The sequence below is a fragment of the Geotrypetes seraphini genome, chromosome 3 (genome assembly GCF_902459505.1).
Source record: "Geotrypetes seraphini chromosome 3, aGeoSer1.1, whole genome shotgun sequence".
NCBI lineage: Eukaryota > Metazoa > Chordata > Amphibia > Gymnophiona > Dermophiidae > Geotrypetes > Geotrypetes seraphini.
This window is the reverse complement of record NC_047086.1, coordinates 365473791-365489315: the sequence shown is the minus strand read 5'-3', so window position 1 is coordinate 365489315 and position 15525 is coordinate 365473791. Positions and strand designations below refer to the sequence as shown.

At 39.9% G+C, this 15525-nt stretch overlaps 1 protein-coding gene across 1 annotated transcript in view; it reads left to right on the top strand.

Moving 5' to 3' along the window:
• The window catches only part of BUB1 (BUB1 mitotic checkpoint serine/threonine kinase), a 243236-nt gene that overhangs the window by 56508 nt on the left and 171203 nt on the right, over nt 1-15525 (top strand). The window contains exons 4-9 of the mRNA XM_033939939.1: nt 409-605; nt 2357-2400; nt 8087-8187; nt 9103-9179; nt 9281-9465; nt 12049-12200. Of these exons, the coding sequence (XP_033795830.1) occupies nt 409-605; nt 2357-2400; nt 8087-8187; nt 9103-9179; nt 9281-9465; nt 12049-12200 (756 nt within the window). The remainder of the gene's footprint in view (nt 1-408; nt 606-2356; nt 2401-8086; nt 8188-9102; nt 9180-9280; nt 9466-12048; nt 12201-15525) is intronic.

The following is a 15525-nucleotide window of genomic DNA, read 5'->3' as shown; positions in this document are numbered from 1 at the left end:
GGGGGATGGGAGGCAGGCAGGCTGACATCGGAGGGGGGGTGAGGGGAGGATGGAGGCACTGGGGGCACTAAGGACATAGGAAGGAGGCACTAAAGACATAGGAAGGAGGCACTGAGGGCACTAAGGACACAGGGAGATTCACAGACAGAAAAAATGGCAGACAGGAATCGTGCAAGGAGAGAGAGACAAAGAAAAAAAATACACAAACAGACAGACATCTATTCTAGCACCCGTTAATGTAACGGGCTTAAAGACTAGTTTACAGTATATTGTTGTAATTGTCCTTCATTGTGTGAGTCCTGAAAAAAAGTGATGAAATTTTTATAACTATTCTTACTGAATTCTTATACCTTGAAATGTATTTTTGTTTACAGCAGTTTATAGATTTGTTTTGTAATTTTTTTGCAGGCAGAATTCATATCTGAACCTCTTCAATTCTATGATTACCTTAATACCGAAGGAATTGGCACCAGATCAGCTGCTTTTTATGTAGCATGGGCTCAACATCTGGAACACCAAGGAAATGTGCAGAAAGCTAATGTTGTGTTTCAGAATGCGGCACAAAATAAAGTGGAGCCAACAGAAGCACTAGATCAACAGTACAGGTAAACTATATACTGTAGATACCTATAAGTCAGGTGAATTCATTTTTTGTGTTTGTCTTGTGTTAATCAACATTTTTGCACTACAAGGATAACACTTGTGGTGTTTGAATCTGATAAACGCCGTAGTTTGTGGTTGAGTCATAAAAAAGGCACATTGGAGGCTCTGCTTAAACAAAGTTTGCTGTTGCTGCCCTGGCTGTCCAGGTGGTGATTTGTGGTGGTGTGGTGGCCTGGGCTTGTTTCCAGTGGTCTAAGCAAGTTCTTGACCACGAGTCTGCTGACTGGTCCTTAGTGGGGTAGCTATAAACTACATACGGATAAGTAGGGAAACCATGCAGAGTATCTCCTTGCAAGCGTTATGTTTATTTGCAATGCCCTAGGCTCATAAAATCATGTTTCTTCTTTGAGCAGGGAGACGCGGGGAAGAAAATTAAGACTGTGGGGATGGGAAAGGATAGGGATGAATTTTGTCCTATGTCATTCTACTCTGTAGATAACTTAAAAAGGAGGAATTTTTGATTTCCATAAATGTTCACGCTGTTAAATTCTTGTTTAACTTATATCTTTCTTACATTCATTGTTCCTTTTGGATGTTTTACTTGCATTAGTATTTGTTCAGTAATTGTTTTATATTTATCTGAGCAGATCAGACACTGGCTGCAGGGAGTTCCCTGTACTCCTCCTTCTCCTATCTTTTTCTAAAGGGCTGTCGCTTGCTTTGGTATGAAATGAAGGGGGCAGCAAAGACCAGGGAGAAGGAGGAGGATCTGAAAAGCTGCGATTGACATCTTATGCAGTATGCTCTCGAGCATCCAGTTCCTATCTACTGGAAAATAAATTATCAAGGAAAGAACCTAATCTCTTTTATAAAGACATTGACTGCAGCTAATAACTGAAACTGAAAGTGATGTGCTTTTATAATAGCTGACACTGCTATACTTGGAATGACAGGTAAAGTTATAACTCTACTGAGAAGCTCCTTCCTAAGGAACTTATCCCAAATTTACAGACTTAATTAAATTCCTGCTAAAATTTTGTATCAAAAGCATTTATTTGTGGCCCTCTATTTACCATGTAGACTATTGTGCAAGATAATAACTTCATTACTTGTGATTTTAGTATAAAAGAAATAGAGTAGCCCTCCCAGAACTACCTTGCAATCCCTGGTGGTATAGTCAGGGCAGCCATTTTGAGAGCAGAGCCTGAATAGTCAGGAGTAATATGGGACTGGTCCTACCTCATCTCGCCCGTAGACCACCGTGGATTATAAAATAAGCCTGGTGGTGGGAAGGGCACTTGGGAGGGTCTGGAAGCAAGGCAACTCCTGTTGGGAGAGAAGAAGGAAGACAGAACAAAGTATGAATTTTCACCTTCCACTGAAAATCTTTTTCTTTTTTTTTTAATAGCTGAAATTGAAACTGCAGAATAACGATTTTGGACCAGTTTCAGCACCATAACCAAAACAAAAATTTGGTCAACTTCTACTATAGAAAATATCATCAGATGAAGAATATTTTTAATCAGATATGCAGTGTGGACTCACATATGGCATGAACTCCTAGAGAAGATTCTGATATAGGTTTTAGATTGCATATCTGGCTTGGTGTCTGGAGATAAATTTTTGATCAACAGCTTATACAATAGTACAGTATTGTTAAATAATGGAGGCCACCTGAAAAGTACATGATTAAATTCAATTGTTTAATATTTTGGTTAAACTATTCATAACACTGTATTTTGCTCTTGTCTAGGTTGTTCAAGATGAGACTATCGCAGAGAAATATAACCAACCAAGGTGAGAGTGAACTGCTGCTTAATCTGTATCAGAGGTTTAGAGTTGATGTCTAGGCTACCACTGCAGCATTATAGTTTAGGGTGGTGGCGCATCCTCAAGTATCTACCTTTAAAAGTCCTTGGACAACAATATTTCACTCTTATATGTAGAATAATGGCCAGTCCAAGTAGTATGTGAGAGTTTTAGTTCTTAACAACTTGACTGGTGAGTTCTTTGGTTATAGAGCAGAACACCCCCCCCCCCAAAAAAAAAGTTTTAGTATCAGAAACATCCATAAATGTTACAATATTCAAATCTATCCCACATGGATTACTCTTTTCCCTCTTTTGGTAATCAGATAGAGTAGCCACCAAATTTTCTTGTCTTTTATTGAGACAGCAGATTTCTGTTGACAAGTTCATAGGTTACCTGGGTGGGTACCTTGTCACTTCTTTTTGGAAAAAAAACCCAATCACCATGACACAAGTGCACCGATAAATGGGCACATATTTACTTCATATTCACCAATTTAGAGTGCACCCAAAAACATTTGTAGGGCTTCCTTTTTGATATTGTAGGGCTTCCTTTTTGATAAATCTCAAACTCTAGAATCTAAATTATAATTAAATGCGGTAGTTTGAGTTTGGAGGAGAGAACGAAAAATTAGTCAACAAAAAATGTAATTGCCCTCAAAGAATGGTAGCTCCTTGTCATGGAGAGAAAGAAAGGAATGCAGTGATTGTCCCTTGGATCTCAGCAAGGAGGCCACTTCATTGTGACCACTTGAGATGTTGGTAAAGACAAAAAACGTGAGAGATTTTCTTGGGATTTGGAGAGTCCCGGGACAATTAAGTGACACTGTTTGCTGCTGTTTTTGCTTTTTGCCTTACTATTGAGGGCAGTCCCTGGAGCCAGGATACACTGGAGCCACATAGTGGGTTAAGGTGAACCGAATATATTTATTTAAAGTACCAGGGGTGAATTCATAGGTGGGGGAGTAAAATAAGCACACAGTGTTCCTTAGTCAAACATTCTCCAGTGGCTTGCTCCTGCAGGGCCATGGTATACATTAGTGTCTCCACTGTGAGAGATTTTCCCTTACTGAAGCTGCACTTATACTCCTGGGCAGCAGGGGATGATAGACAAATCTGTGGAAACTACCTATCTCAGAATGTCCTGAGCTTTGCAGTTCAATGCTGAGATCTCTTATACAGCCCTGTTGAGTCTGAGGGGTGAGACTCGGGCAGGGAGGAGAATCTCTGCCACAGACTGGAATCATTCAGTGAGAGAGAGACTTCATCTTTCCTAGCTGTAGGCTGAGAAAGAGCCTTGGAAAGGACTAGAGTGTATGCGAATATTCAGGGGAGAGTGGCACTTTGGTTAAAAGCTACAGCCTCAGCACCTTAAGATTGTGGGTTCAAACCCTGTGACCCTGGGCAATTCACTTAATCCCCCATTGTCCCAGGTACATTAGATAGTGAGCCTGCCAGGACAGACAGGGATAAATTCTTGAGTACCTGAATAAATTCATGTAAACCGTTCTGAGCTCCCCTTGGAGAATGGTATGGAAAATTGAATGAATAAATAAACAACTGGTCTCTGCTGGGCTATGGTAAGCCAAGCTCATATATTGTGGAAGTGTTGGGATTAAGTAAAGTCCTATGATAAATGAAGACAAGTGTGGAACTGAATTAATGCTCTAAAAACTAAGACATTGTTTTGCTTTCCATGAGCCTGTGTGAAAACAGACTCAGGTCTAGAAAAGTGGTGTTTTAAAGTGGTTTGGGTGAATGTGCACAACAGAGTTCCAGGAAAACTTGAACTGGCCTCTGCCACACTCCCAGCATGGCAGTAAGCTTTTATTTATTCCAGAGTTACCAATGTAGTCTCTAGGAGGCAGTTGAGACAAAAAATCCAAAGTTGCAAGGTTCTAAGTTGGGCTTGGCCTACCTTACTGTAGCAACTGCATTTCGCACACAGGTGGAGGCAATTGCAATTGAGTTATCACTGCTTTCCTCTGGGCCTCTCCACCTTGCTGTGCCCTGAACTTTTATAATACTTCCTAGACCAGAATTTCCTAACTTCTTCAAGCCAAGTACCTCCTAAGTCTAACAAATATCAACTGAGTACCCCTGCGTAGGCTCCACCCCAGACCCATCCAAGCTCTGCCCTTGAACCCACCCCCATAATAATAGTACTACAGTAAACCCCCGCAAATTTGTGGCTCGCGAATTGCGGACTCAGTAATTTGCGGTATTTTCAAACTGCCTCTTCCTGGTACTAAAGTCATGGTTACACCAATCAGGAGCTGCTTTAACATGCGATCTTCAGTCAAATATAAAGAGGGGACGAGTTGAAGCCAATATGATAAGAGTGATAAAGTGCATATGTTGTAATAAAGAAAAATCACCCTATAGACCTTATCAAAGAACTATATGAATGATATAACTGAGTTCACAAAAACTTGCTCAGAATCATGGAGGAGAAAACTGGGGCGAACCCCAGAAAAAACCACCTCACAGCCCAATCATCGCATGGAGAGTAAACAAAACGTTATATCATCTCATACACATTTTTATGTTGTGAAAAACCACTGGAGTTGAACAAATTGTTTACTGGGCATACGTCAAAACAAGCTTTGAGAAAGACTTAGCAAACTTAACTTGCAGCTTGCAGGTTCCGATGTGCACGTTTCGATCCTGCCTCAGGGAACCAACAGGAATGGATGGAAAAAACGCTCATGCGATGGGTGTGAAAAGATTCGAAATAGGACTGCTGTCTCACATGGAAAAGGAGCGCGTATAGCGCAGATTATCTGCTTTGAAAAGAGACGCTTTACAGTAGTTGGCAATTCTCGGCGCATCGGATATTTTTGTTTATGATAGTCTATTCTACAATTTTTTGTGGCATATTTTTCAATTCCTTTTTTACCCTGGACCCCGTGTCGGGTCCCTTGTTTGGTAATAAGGTTTTTTTATATATATTTGTCACAATAAATTTTGCCTGCATCTTGTACACATCTGCAGTTCGTTTTGATTGTTCCTAATACATAACGGTAACCACAAAATTTTTTAAAACCCACAAAGCATACTGTATGCAGAGAATTTTTTATTTTTATTTATTTGAATTTTCAAATGTTCAATTTATTGAGGCATCGCAAGCAAATACAAGCCAACAAAGATCATGCATAGTGCAGAGAAAATTTTTTTTTAAAAAATTTTTATTTATAGATTTTTGCATTCTTACAATATTTGAATTGTACATATTACATTCAATTAATAAATGAAAATTGTGATTACAAATAATTCATCTTATCATATAAAATATGACCCTCCCCTTTTTTCATTTCTTATTTCCACATAATATACATTCCCTTCCCCATTCTAATATAACTATTACTAATGTGCTATGAAATCTGATCATTGGAATATCGAGTCAATGGTTCCCAAATTTTCTTAAAATTATGAATATTTCCCTGTTGTAATGCTATTATTTTTTCCATTTTGTATATATGACAGACTGAATTCCACCAAAATGTATAATTTAACTTGGTATAATCCTTCCAATTTTGAGTTATTTGTTGCATGGCGACCCCTGTCAATATTAATAATAGTTTGTTATTATTTGCTGAAATCGGACTCTGAGTTCTCATTGCTGTACCGAATACAGAGAAAATTTTTATTTTTATTTTTGGTTTTTCAAAGAGGTTAAGGCAGATAACTTTAAAATATGCAATGTACCTCAGTAACATCTATAGAAAAACAGAAAAATATAGTGCAAAATATAGACATCAGATATAAATTCTCAAAACTGGCACATTTTCATTACTAAATTGGAAATCATTTTTCCTACCTTTTGTTGTCTGGTGATTTCATGAGTCTGACTGTGTGCATCCAATATTTCTTTCTTTCTGCCTCTTGCACACTTCTTCTCCTCCGGACCTCACTCCCTTCACCCAACCAACATCTCTCTCTTTCCCTCCATGAGTCCAACGTTTCTTCTTCTTCTCCTCCACCTCCATTGGCAACATTTCTCTCTCTTTTTTTTCTCTCTTTCTCACTGCAAAGGGAGTGGGGAAAGAGAGAGATCCAGGCTGCATCTCTCCCACCTTCTCTTCTGCCACATCCAACATTTCTCCCATTCTCATCCCTGAATCATGTGCAGCGTTTTTCACCACTGCCCACCAGTATGCCCATTTCTCCTATCATCCCTCTCCAGCATCATGTTCCTCTGTTCCCTCTCATCCTTCTCTTCCCTATGCACCTCTACCTCAATCCTCTCCCTCTCTCTCCCTCCCCCAACAATTTTCCTCTTTCGTCTTTTCCCCATGTGCACCATCTCTCAGGGCCACCATCAGAAATTTCTGGGCCCCTTACTGAGCAATCCTATTGGGCCCCCCCACTCTTCCCTTCCCCCCCACTTTTGTCCGGGGGGGGGGGTGCTATCAGGAAATCGGCAGAGGACAAAAAAAAGTATGACAGCAGTGTTTATTGTTGTGCGCAGCAGAAACATTATACAGGAATTTGTGCTATGGTGGCCTAGGACCAATGTTCCCTCTAAGGATTGATGAGGTGTGTGCAAAAGAAAATATGCATGAGCGATAAGTTACATACTCCACAAATTTATGAGCAGGCGCGGAGGATGCATTTTTAAACAAATGTAGTTTATCCTTGTACTCCTTATGTAATTTTAATCATCTCTGGATATGTTTGTTGTTCAAATGGTTTTATTTATTTCCCCAAATTTATTTTTGTTATACGCATTGAAAATATTTGATATTGCGTTTAAATCAAAATCTCAAGAAACTTGAAACGAGTGCCCGTGAGATTGTGGGAGGGTTAAATACTCAAAGCTTAGAAGAATAACAATTTACTTAAAGTTTTTGCTACGACAGCTTTCTGGTATCTTTACATACAGTGGCGTACCTAGCATATGTAACACCCGGGGCCCATCATTTTTGGGCCCCCCCCCCATCTGTAAGAAAAACATGATTTTTAGTAACAAAGCACACGTCGCACATGAGTACCTAGGAAAAGGCAGCATCTTACATTTTGCAGTGAGCAGTACATCAATACATCCATTGTAAAACTAAACAAGCCAGACCAGCACAGATCAATCCTACACCGTCAATCCTAACAGAAAACCATGTCTTTTGAACACACAGAACACAGAAAACACCTTCGCCTAGTATGGAATATGTCATCACAAACTAACCCCTCACCCTTTTATAAAACTGTAGTGTGGATTTTAGCCACAGTGGTAACAGCCCTGACGCTCATAGAATTCTGAGCATCAGAGCTGCTACCACCAAGGCTGGCGCTAAAAAACGCTCCACAGTTTTGTAAAAGGGGGGATAAAATAGAAATACACAGCTTCAACGCTCTAGTTCAGGGGTGCCGAAACTTTTGGGGCTTGCGAGCTACTTTAAAATGACCAAGTCAAAATGATCTACCAACAATAAAATTAAAAAACATAAAGCACACTATAGGCTGAGAAAATGTTAATTATCATTCCTATTCTGGTTTTTTTTCAAAGAGGTCAAGGCATATGACTCTATGCATTGTCACCTCAGTAACAACCATACAAAAATAGAAAAATATACCCCCTTCCTTTTTATTAAACCATAATAGAAGTTTTTAGCGCAAACCCCACCCCAGTGGAGAATTTTAGGAAAACGTTTTGTAATTATTTGTCTGTTTTCTTGCAGTTGGCTGTTTAAAACCTCTTCACGATTCTCAAATGTTAAATCAAATTGAAACATTTTCATCTGTGCAAGGAAAGGACCCTATGTGCCCTTCCGAAAGACAGGTAGCTAGACTCAATAGCTGTTTGACTAAAGAAAACTGAAAGACTGTTCAGTTTGGTGTGTGTAAAACTTGATTTTCAAAATCATAGGTCTAGGGCAAGGGTAGGCAATTCCAGTCCTCGAGAGCCGGAGCCAGGTCAGGTTTTCAGGCTATCCACAATAAATATGCATGAGATAGATTTGCATCTCAAGGAGGCAGTGCATGCAAATCCATCTCATACATATTCATTGTGGATATCCTGAAAATCTGACCTGGCTCCGGCTCTTGAGGACCGGAATTGCCTACCCCTGGTCTAGGGGATGCGAGGAGGGGTTTGGATTATGGGCAAGATTTACATTTGGGGTGGTATTGGAGGCTATTGGATCCAGAAGGCAGGGTTTAAGGGGATCAGACAGGATTCTTGCTCCAGGGGAGGGGATTGAAAAGGGGAAGCATATTACAGAAATCGGAGGAGGCTTGTAAGGTTTACCAGATATAGATGCCAGCTAAGTGACTAAAGTTAGGACTGCTGTTTAAGTGGTCTCTTTGGTCATTTATCTATACTGACATTTGCACTGAATAATGGCAATCCCTAGATCCTCACCAACTGCCTCTTTCCCACTTTTGGAATGGCTGGTTTATGCTAATATTCAGCAGCACTGCCTGATTAAGTGTGGTTGACTATTGTTCGCTAGCCCATTGCGTGTGATTTAAGGAAGTTGGAGCCTCTCCTCACCTAAATTACTTTGAATATTGGGTGGTTTAGGTCTGATCTAATGGGGAAATTTGTTAGCATAATGTTTTCTTGTTCAACAACTTAGATCTTCCTTGAGAGAACTTGCTTTACTTTGTTCTAATTTCTGCCTTCTATCCATGGATCCTAACACAAAATAAAATTAACTGTTTAATCTGTGTATTATTCTTTCACTCCATCTAGAGTTCAGTTACAACCAAAGCTCAGGATTTCAACTTGAAACAGTCTCAGGCATCCACTCATTCAGGAGAATCTAATAAGTAAGTGAGGGCTCTTCTGACTGCATAACAATTTATTTTACTTGTTATTTATTTTGCTGAATGACTAAATGCATTTTTGAAAATATTTTCTTTTTCTGCAGAGAGCAGAGGGTGACAATTATTTCAAGGTCTTCTGTGCTTCCATCTTCAAGTAGTGGATTCGAACCAGTTCCAATGTACTGTAAAAACAACCTTATTAGCGGAGATTCTGAATTATCATTTGAAGAATTTCGAGCCAGTGTTTATAAGAAGAAATATGAGCAACAAAAAAAACTGAAGCAATGGGGTACGTTTTTTTTAATGCATTTATTTTCTGATGAATTACCTTACAACCTTCTTTTGTGGTCTTTAGATAAAAATAAATATGAAACATTAAAGCTAGAAAGTTCTAACAACCTAATGATCTTCCTTCGCTTGGCTGAAAACACAAAACTTGCTTCAACAGGAGACTATGGATGATAGAGGCTAACTTAAATGGAAAAAAAATTCACAATCTATTATCAGTAGATGAATGCAAGAAATAGATTATTTAGTGACTCATTGCTTCAGCACTCCAAAACTTAATTTCTAATGCCATAGGCATATCATTCTGGAATACTTAGGTCATGTATCTATGGTCTTGAGATCCTGTGTAGAGAACCTCATTTACATTTTTCTGCTTTGCTTCCCATCCCTCTGGGCTGTCCTGTAATACCTCAGTTTTACTCTCTATACCAAGATCAAATCAAATCAAAGATGGTAGGAACCTGTCCTGTTTGTGTTAATTTTGTGTGGGGGTTTTTTGTTTTGTTTTTTTTCTTAATCCAGTCCTGAGGGTTTTTTTTGGTGCTACAGAGTCTCCCAATTTAGGAATATCTCTGTCGCAGAGAACACAGACTATATGAGGGCAGTAGTCTGTAGCCAAGGGGCAGCCTGCTTGGCAGGGGTACCTGATTGACCAGCTTGCATTAAAGTCCGATAGCTCGGGAACCGTTCTCTTGAGAGCATTGCTTGCTCTAGGTTTTGTCCGCAGAGAGCTTGAATGCAGGCTGAGTGACCTCATGGCAGTTTTTCTCCAGGATTGGGTTCTAATCCTTTGAGTTTTTGTATTGTCTAGTCCAGGACTGCCCAAGTCCTGTCCTTGAGATCTACTGGCAGGCCAGGTTTTCAGTATATTCACAATGAATATGCATGAGAGAGATTTACCTGTACTGCCTTTGTATGCAAATCTCTCTCTCTCATCCATATTCAGTGTGGATGTCCTGAAAACCTGGCCTGCCAGTAAATCTCGAGGACCGGACTTGGGCAGCCCTGGTCTAATCTATTTTGGGTCCCGAGGGTGTGTGTTGTATATTTGAATGGTGGGCGTATAGGTGTGAAAGGCTGAAAGAGGAAGGAAGAAAGGGGGCAGGGGGTTTGAAGTCTGTTTATAGATTTGAGTTTGTTCTAAAAATAGTGTCTTTCAGTATCTGTCTGTATTCCTTTTGTTTGTCCAAGCCCAAAAGACTTTTGTTGGTCTTAAGTACGTGTCTTCACATATTTTCTGGGTTTCAAGTCCTTGCCCCACCATCGACTGGTTTGGCAGCACACTGTTTTCACATCGCAGTCCATGGATTTGGGTCTGTTAATTTCTCAGCATCAACATTTGCTATTCTTGATCCCAAAGCATTATTGTGGACCCCTGAGGATGGCGAATTTGTGTTGGGTCCTCCTAATTCTATTTTATTTATATGTGGTTTTTTTCAAATTGATTGACTAAAAGCCTGCATCTCAATCAAGAACATCTTCTCCACAATTTCTTTTGTTTTTTCATTTTCTGTGGAATCATTGAGATTTTTTTTTCTTTTATCTTTGTCATAGTTTTACCCAGTCATTTTCTAAAGATCTGTTCAAAATTAACTTTTGATTTTTCTTTTTTTTTAATATTCTTTATTCATTTTTAAAACTTCAATTGTGCACAAAAGATGATGCATTTACATAAATTAATATCATTATCGCACAATATACTTAATAGAATAAAGACGAGACTTATTTTCTCCCACCCACTTTTCAATTTATAAACCCCTCATAAAATACTTGTAATCGACCCTTCTGTGTTTCTTAACAAATGCCAAAACATGTCCCCCTCCCCGGATGTGCATGTTTTTCCCAATTTATACAAATAAATCAATCTTTACACTATTTAGTTAATGGTTCCCAGACTTCCATAAATTTTTTATAATAACCCTTCTGAATGGCCATAAACTTTTCCATTTTAAAGATTTAACATAGGGATTCCCACCAGAATGAATAATTTAATCTATCCCAATTTTTCAAAAGGAACTTCCCAGACAGCATTTGTATTTATGATTTTTTTCTCATGATTTCCAAACTCAGTAGACAGGCCTTTCCAAATGAATTTTGAACTGGCATCAGTAACTGCCTTATGATGGAAATAACCATATGTTAACTTAAAAAAAACCAAATTTTATGCTAAAGTTGACTCTCTGTATATCTAAAATTACTGTACACATGTAAATTCATAATCTGTTTGTCTGTTACAAGGTTGACATACCTTGTAACGTGTTCTGAACTCGGGGAGGACGGGATATAAAACTAACCAAATAAATAAATCTCTCTGAAGCTTCTTCACAGGTCTATAAGGATTTAGTTTAATTTGGTGGCTAATAGATAATTTTTCATTTGCATGCTAAGAGATGGCTCTTTTACAGGGTATTATTTACTAGCAGCTCTCTTGGTTCTCTTCATAGGATCAGATTTACAGAACCACCTGGACACACAACTTTGGGAGTATGATGTGGCACAGCACTTCCAGCTTCTGTAACTGGCTTTGTTAATGTGATTTATACATAAGCATTCCATTTCTCTTTCTTTTTTTTCCCCCAACAAGACGAGGAAAAAGAATACTTGAAGAAAGTACAAGCATTAGCTCTCCAGGAGCAGCTTTTACAGGAGAAAATGGCAGTACTGGGCAAAGGGTTAGCTGCTAAAGAGAAGCACAAGGCAAAGTTGGAAAGAACACATGTTCTACAGACTACAAAGGTGAGAAGTTTGTTATAGAGACTGAAACTGTCAGTATTTGTTCAACAAAGCAAAAAAGTCTTGAATAAACTTAGAGTACATTTACAGGGTAATTCTATAATAGGGCACCTACATTTATGTTCCACTTTGTGTGCATAAATATAGAGAATGCTGTTTTTATGTGGAAGTGTATACTTACATGTGTTACGTATAAGCAGTATGAAAATAAAACAAGTGGGGAGTGGGATAGAACACATCAACCTTGAAACAAACAATATTTATTCATATAGACTCAAAATACATATAAAAGTGCAAGGATATAGAGTCCTATTTGTAATGTCCTTGAACTTCAATGACCCTGTAGGTGACCCGACACGGTCTGTGTTTTGGCCTCCGGTTGGGGGCCTGCTTCATGGGTATGGATGGCGGTCCACTAGATGGCACGCCAGTGCTGGAAATACAGATGCTAAAAATAGATGCAACACGCTGAACGCATGAAAAGAACACAGCAAAAGTTTGGCGAAGAGTTTTCAAAAATCTCCTAATTGATTTGTGCTTAGTATAAGCAGAACATCTAATCATCGTTCTGTAAGGGTGTCCATAAGTTGCATAAGATGTAATTACTAGGGCAGTGTAATTATATGCATTGTTGCCACAGTTAACATAAAATCTATGGTAAGTGTAACTGCAGGCACCTATATAATAGCGTAACCTGGCTTTACTAGGTTGAGAACCACTGAATTTGTGAATACTTTTTTCTATTGTGACACCTAACAGATAATGTTCACATGCATGACACAGTGAACACTGTAATTTGAAGCTGCACAAAGAAAAAATCCCTATACATATTTCTAGTACAATAAGTGTATCATTCTGGATGGACAGGTAATATCTCCATGCTGGCAAGCCATGCAGAAGGAATCCACTCTTACTTTTGAATCCCTCCTCCTTCACTAGAGTGCTCTGCTCCCCTCAGAGCTCTCTTCATCGAAAGTTCAGCTCTGCCTGCATGGAGGAGAAGCAGACTGAGGTCTGCAGTTGACAGGCCGGTCCCTTTGTGTGGTACTTGTTGGCCAGTCTGTAGAAAGTTTCCTAGAGCTCAGGGTCTGTTCCCCTTGTAGCATTCCTCATCTACTGCATCACAGGAGCTTGAGCACAGGCTGTCTCATCGGAGCTTAAGGGGCTTAACCTCCTCTTTGCTCTCTAGGGCTGAGGTTGGGGAGTAAATCCCTTCCAAAGCCCCAGAATGGTGGTCATCCTAAACACAGGGGGTGCGGAGGCCTCGGAGCCCAAGACACGCAAGCTGGGGTCATCTAAAGGAGACTCCATGCTGCCTAAAGGCATTTTCTCCAGCTTATCTGGTTGGCCAAGATCCCCATTGGATGTCTGGCAGCGCACCAGGAGGCACACAAGGGGGTTGGGGCTCCTAGCTTGCATTTGCCTCAGTGTCAGAGGCTGGCCAGGATCCAGTGGGCCTTTCTGAGGGAGGCTCAGTGGATGAGGGGTCTATTTGTAGGCTGTTGCTGTCATAGTAAGCTCTCCCTGTTGGGAGCTGCAGGCCTGCAGGCAGGTACGAGTGTGCAGTATACAGTGGTGGTCCTTGATCAAAGAGATGACCTTATGGTCTGCCATCTGTTCAGACTCTGGGCTTTGTTAGAGCTTATCGCTGATTCTTTTTTTTTTTTTTTTTTTTAACGTTCTTTATTCATTTTCAAATTGAACAGCAAGTGCACAAAAGAATATTCTAAACAAGTTATTTCACAATAGCACATTAATCTCTACCACATAATATTCTAGTGATATAATAACCCCCCCAACCACCCACCCTTTATCACATTTTCAGTAAGAATAAACACACATATTATATAGCATATTTTAACATATTATGTATAAATTATTCCCAACTCCCTCCCCCCCTTTAGTGTGCTAACAAGAAAAAAGAAAAGGAAAAGAGAAGAATCTGACTATTCACCACAATATGTTGCCAATGGCCCCCATATTTTTATAAAGATAGTATATGTCCCTCTTTGTACTGCTATTGCTCGTTCCATTTTAAATATATGGCATAATGAATTCCACCAAAATGTATAACTAAGGTTTCTGTGTTTTTTCCAATTATTGGTTATATGTTGGCTGGCAAATTATCACTGATTCTTTGTGGAAGCTAAACTTGGACTCCCAGCAGGTCCCCTCTGCTCCCTGCTCTATAATGAGTGAAGTAAGACCCCAGTCTTCTTTTTCCTTGCATCCTGATATGTGTACTAGTCATGGAGCATTGGAATGCTCCTGAAGGGTCCCTTAAAGTAGCCATGACAATGGCTCAGCTGTATCCAATGGCATAGGAATGTCAGCAGCTGTTAGCTCAACCAAAGGTAGATTCCTTGGTATTTATTTTATTTAAAACTTTTCTATACCATTTAAAGAAGTCTAAGCAGTTTACATCAATAAAACATACATAAAATTAGAAACAAACTAAGATCTTAAAATCTCTATGATTAAATAGTTTCTTCTGTTCAAAAGGTAGCTAATAAATCACAGATATGTAGTAACAAACAACTGAGTTTTTTACTGTTTCTTAAATTGGAGCCAATTTACACAGGCAACCAAATGTACGTACGTCTCTGTCGAGGGAGGCTTGATATTAAAGGATATGCAGAATCACAGAGTGGATATGATTCTTAAGACATTTTGAAGTGCTGATCTTGGGAATCAAAGCAGCTGCAGCAGCTTCCTTTGTCACATGCAGCTGTGGGGGTTTGAGCTGACAAAGGGCAAGTTTTTACCACAGCTCCTGTTAGCTGGAGTGGATTACTTAGCTGATGCTCTCTATGACATCAGAGTCGTGAGCAAAGTTTAGGCTTATTCAGTCTCAGCCCGCAGAATGCTCTGGATCAGACAATGGGTGGGAGATTCCATCTCCAAGGATTCTCAGCAGATTACATTCAAGTGACAAATGCTCGGAAAGGGACTGGATGATCTCATGACCAGCGTGGCAGATTGTCAGAAGAAATCTCTACCTGACAGCAGACGCTGAACCTTTGCATTCTGTTCTCCCTGCTTCCCTGACGCCAGGTGCGTACAAGCACCGGGTCCACAGCCTCCTCCCCCTCCCCACGTCAATTCTGATGTCGGAGAGGAAGTTCCAGACCAGCCAATTGCAGCCTGGCTGTCCTGGAACTTCCTCTCCGATGTCAGAATTGATGTCGTGATGGAAAATTTGTGGGCCTGGCACTTGCATGGGCCTGACTTTTGCTTCGTTGGGTAAGCAGGCTTAAATCGGCGGTGGTGGCTTGGGGGACAGGGAGAGAGAGAGAAGAAAAAGTTGGACTCGTGGATGGATAGAGAG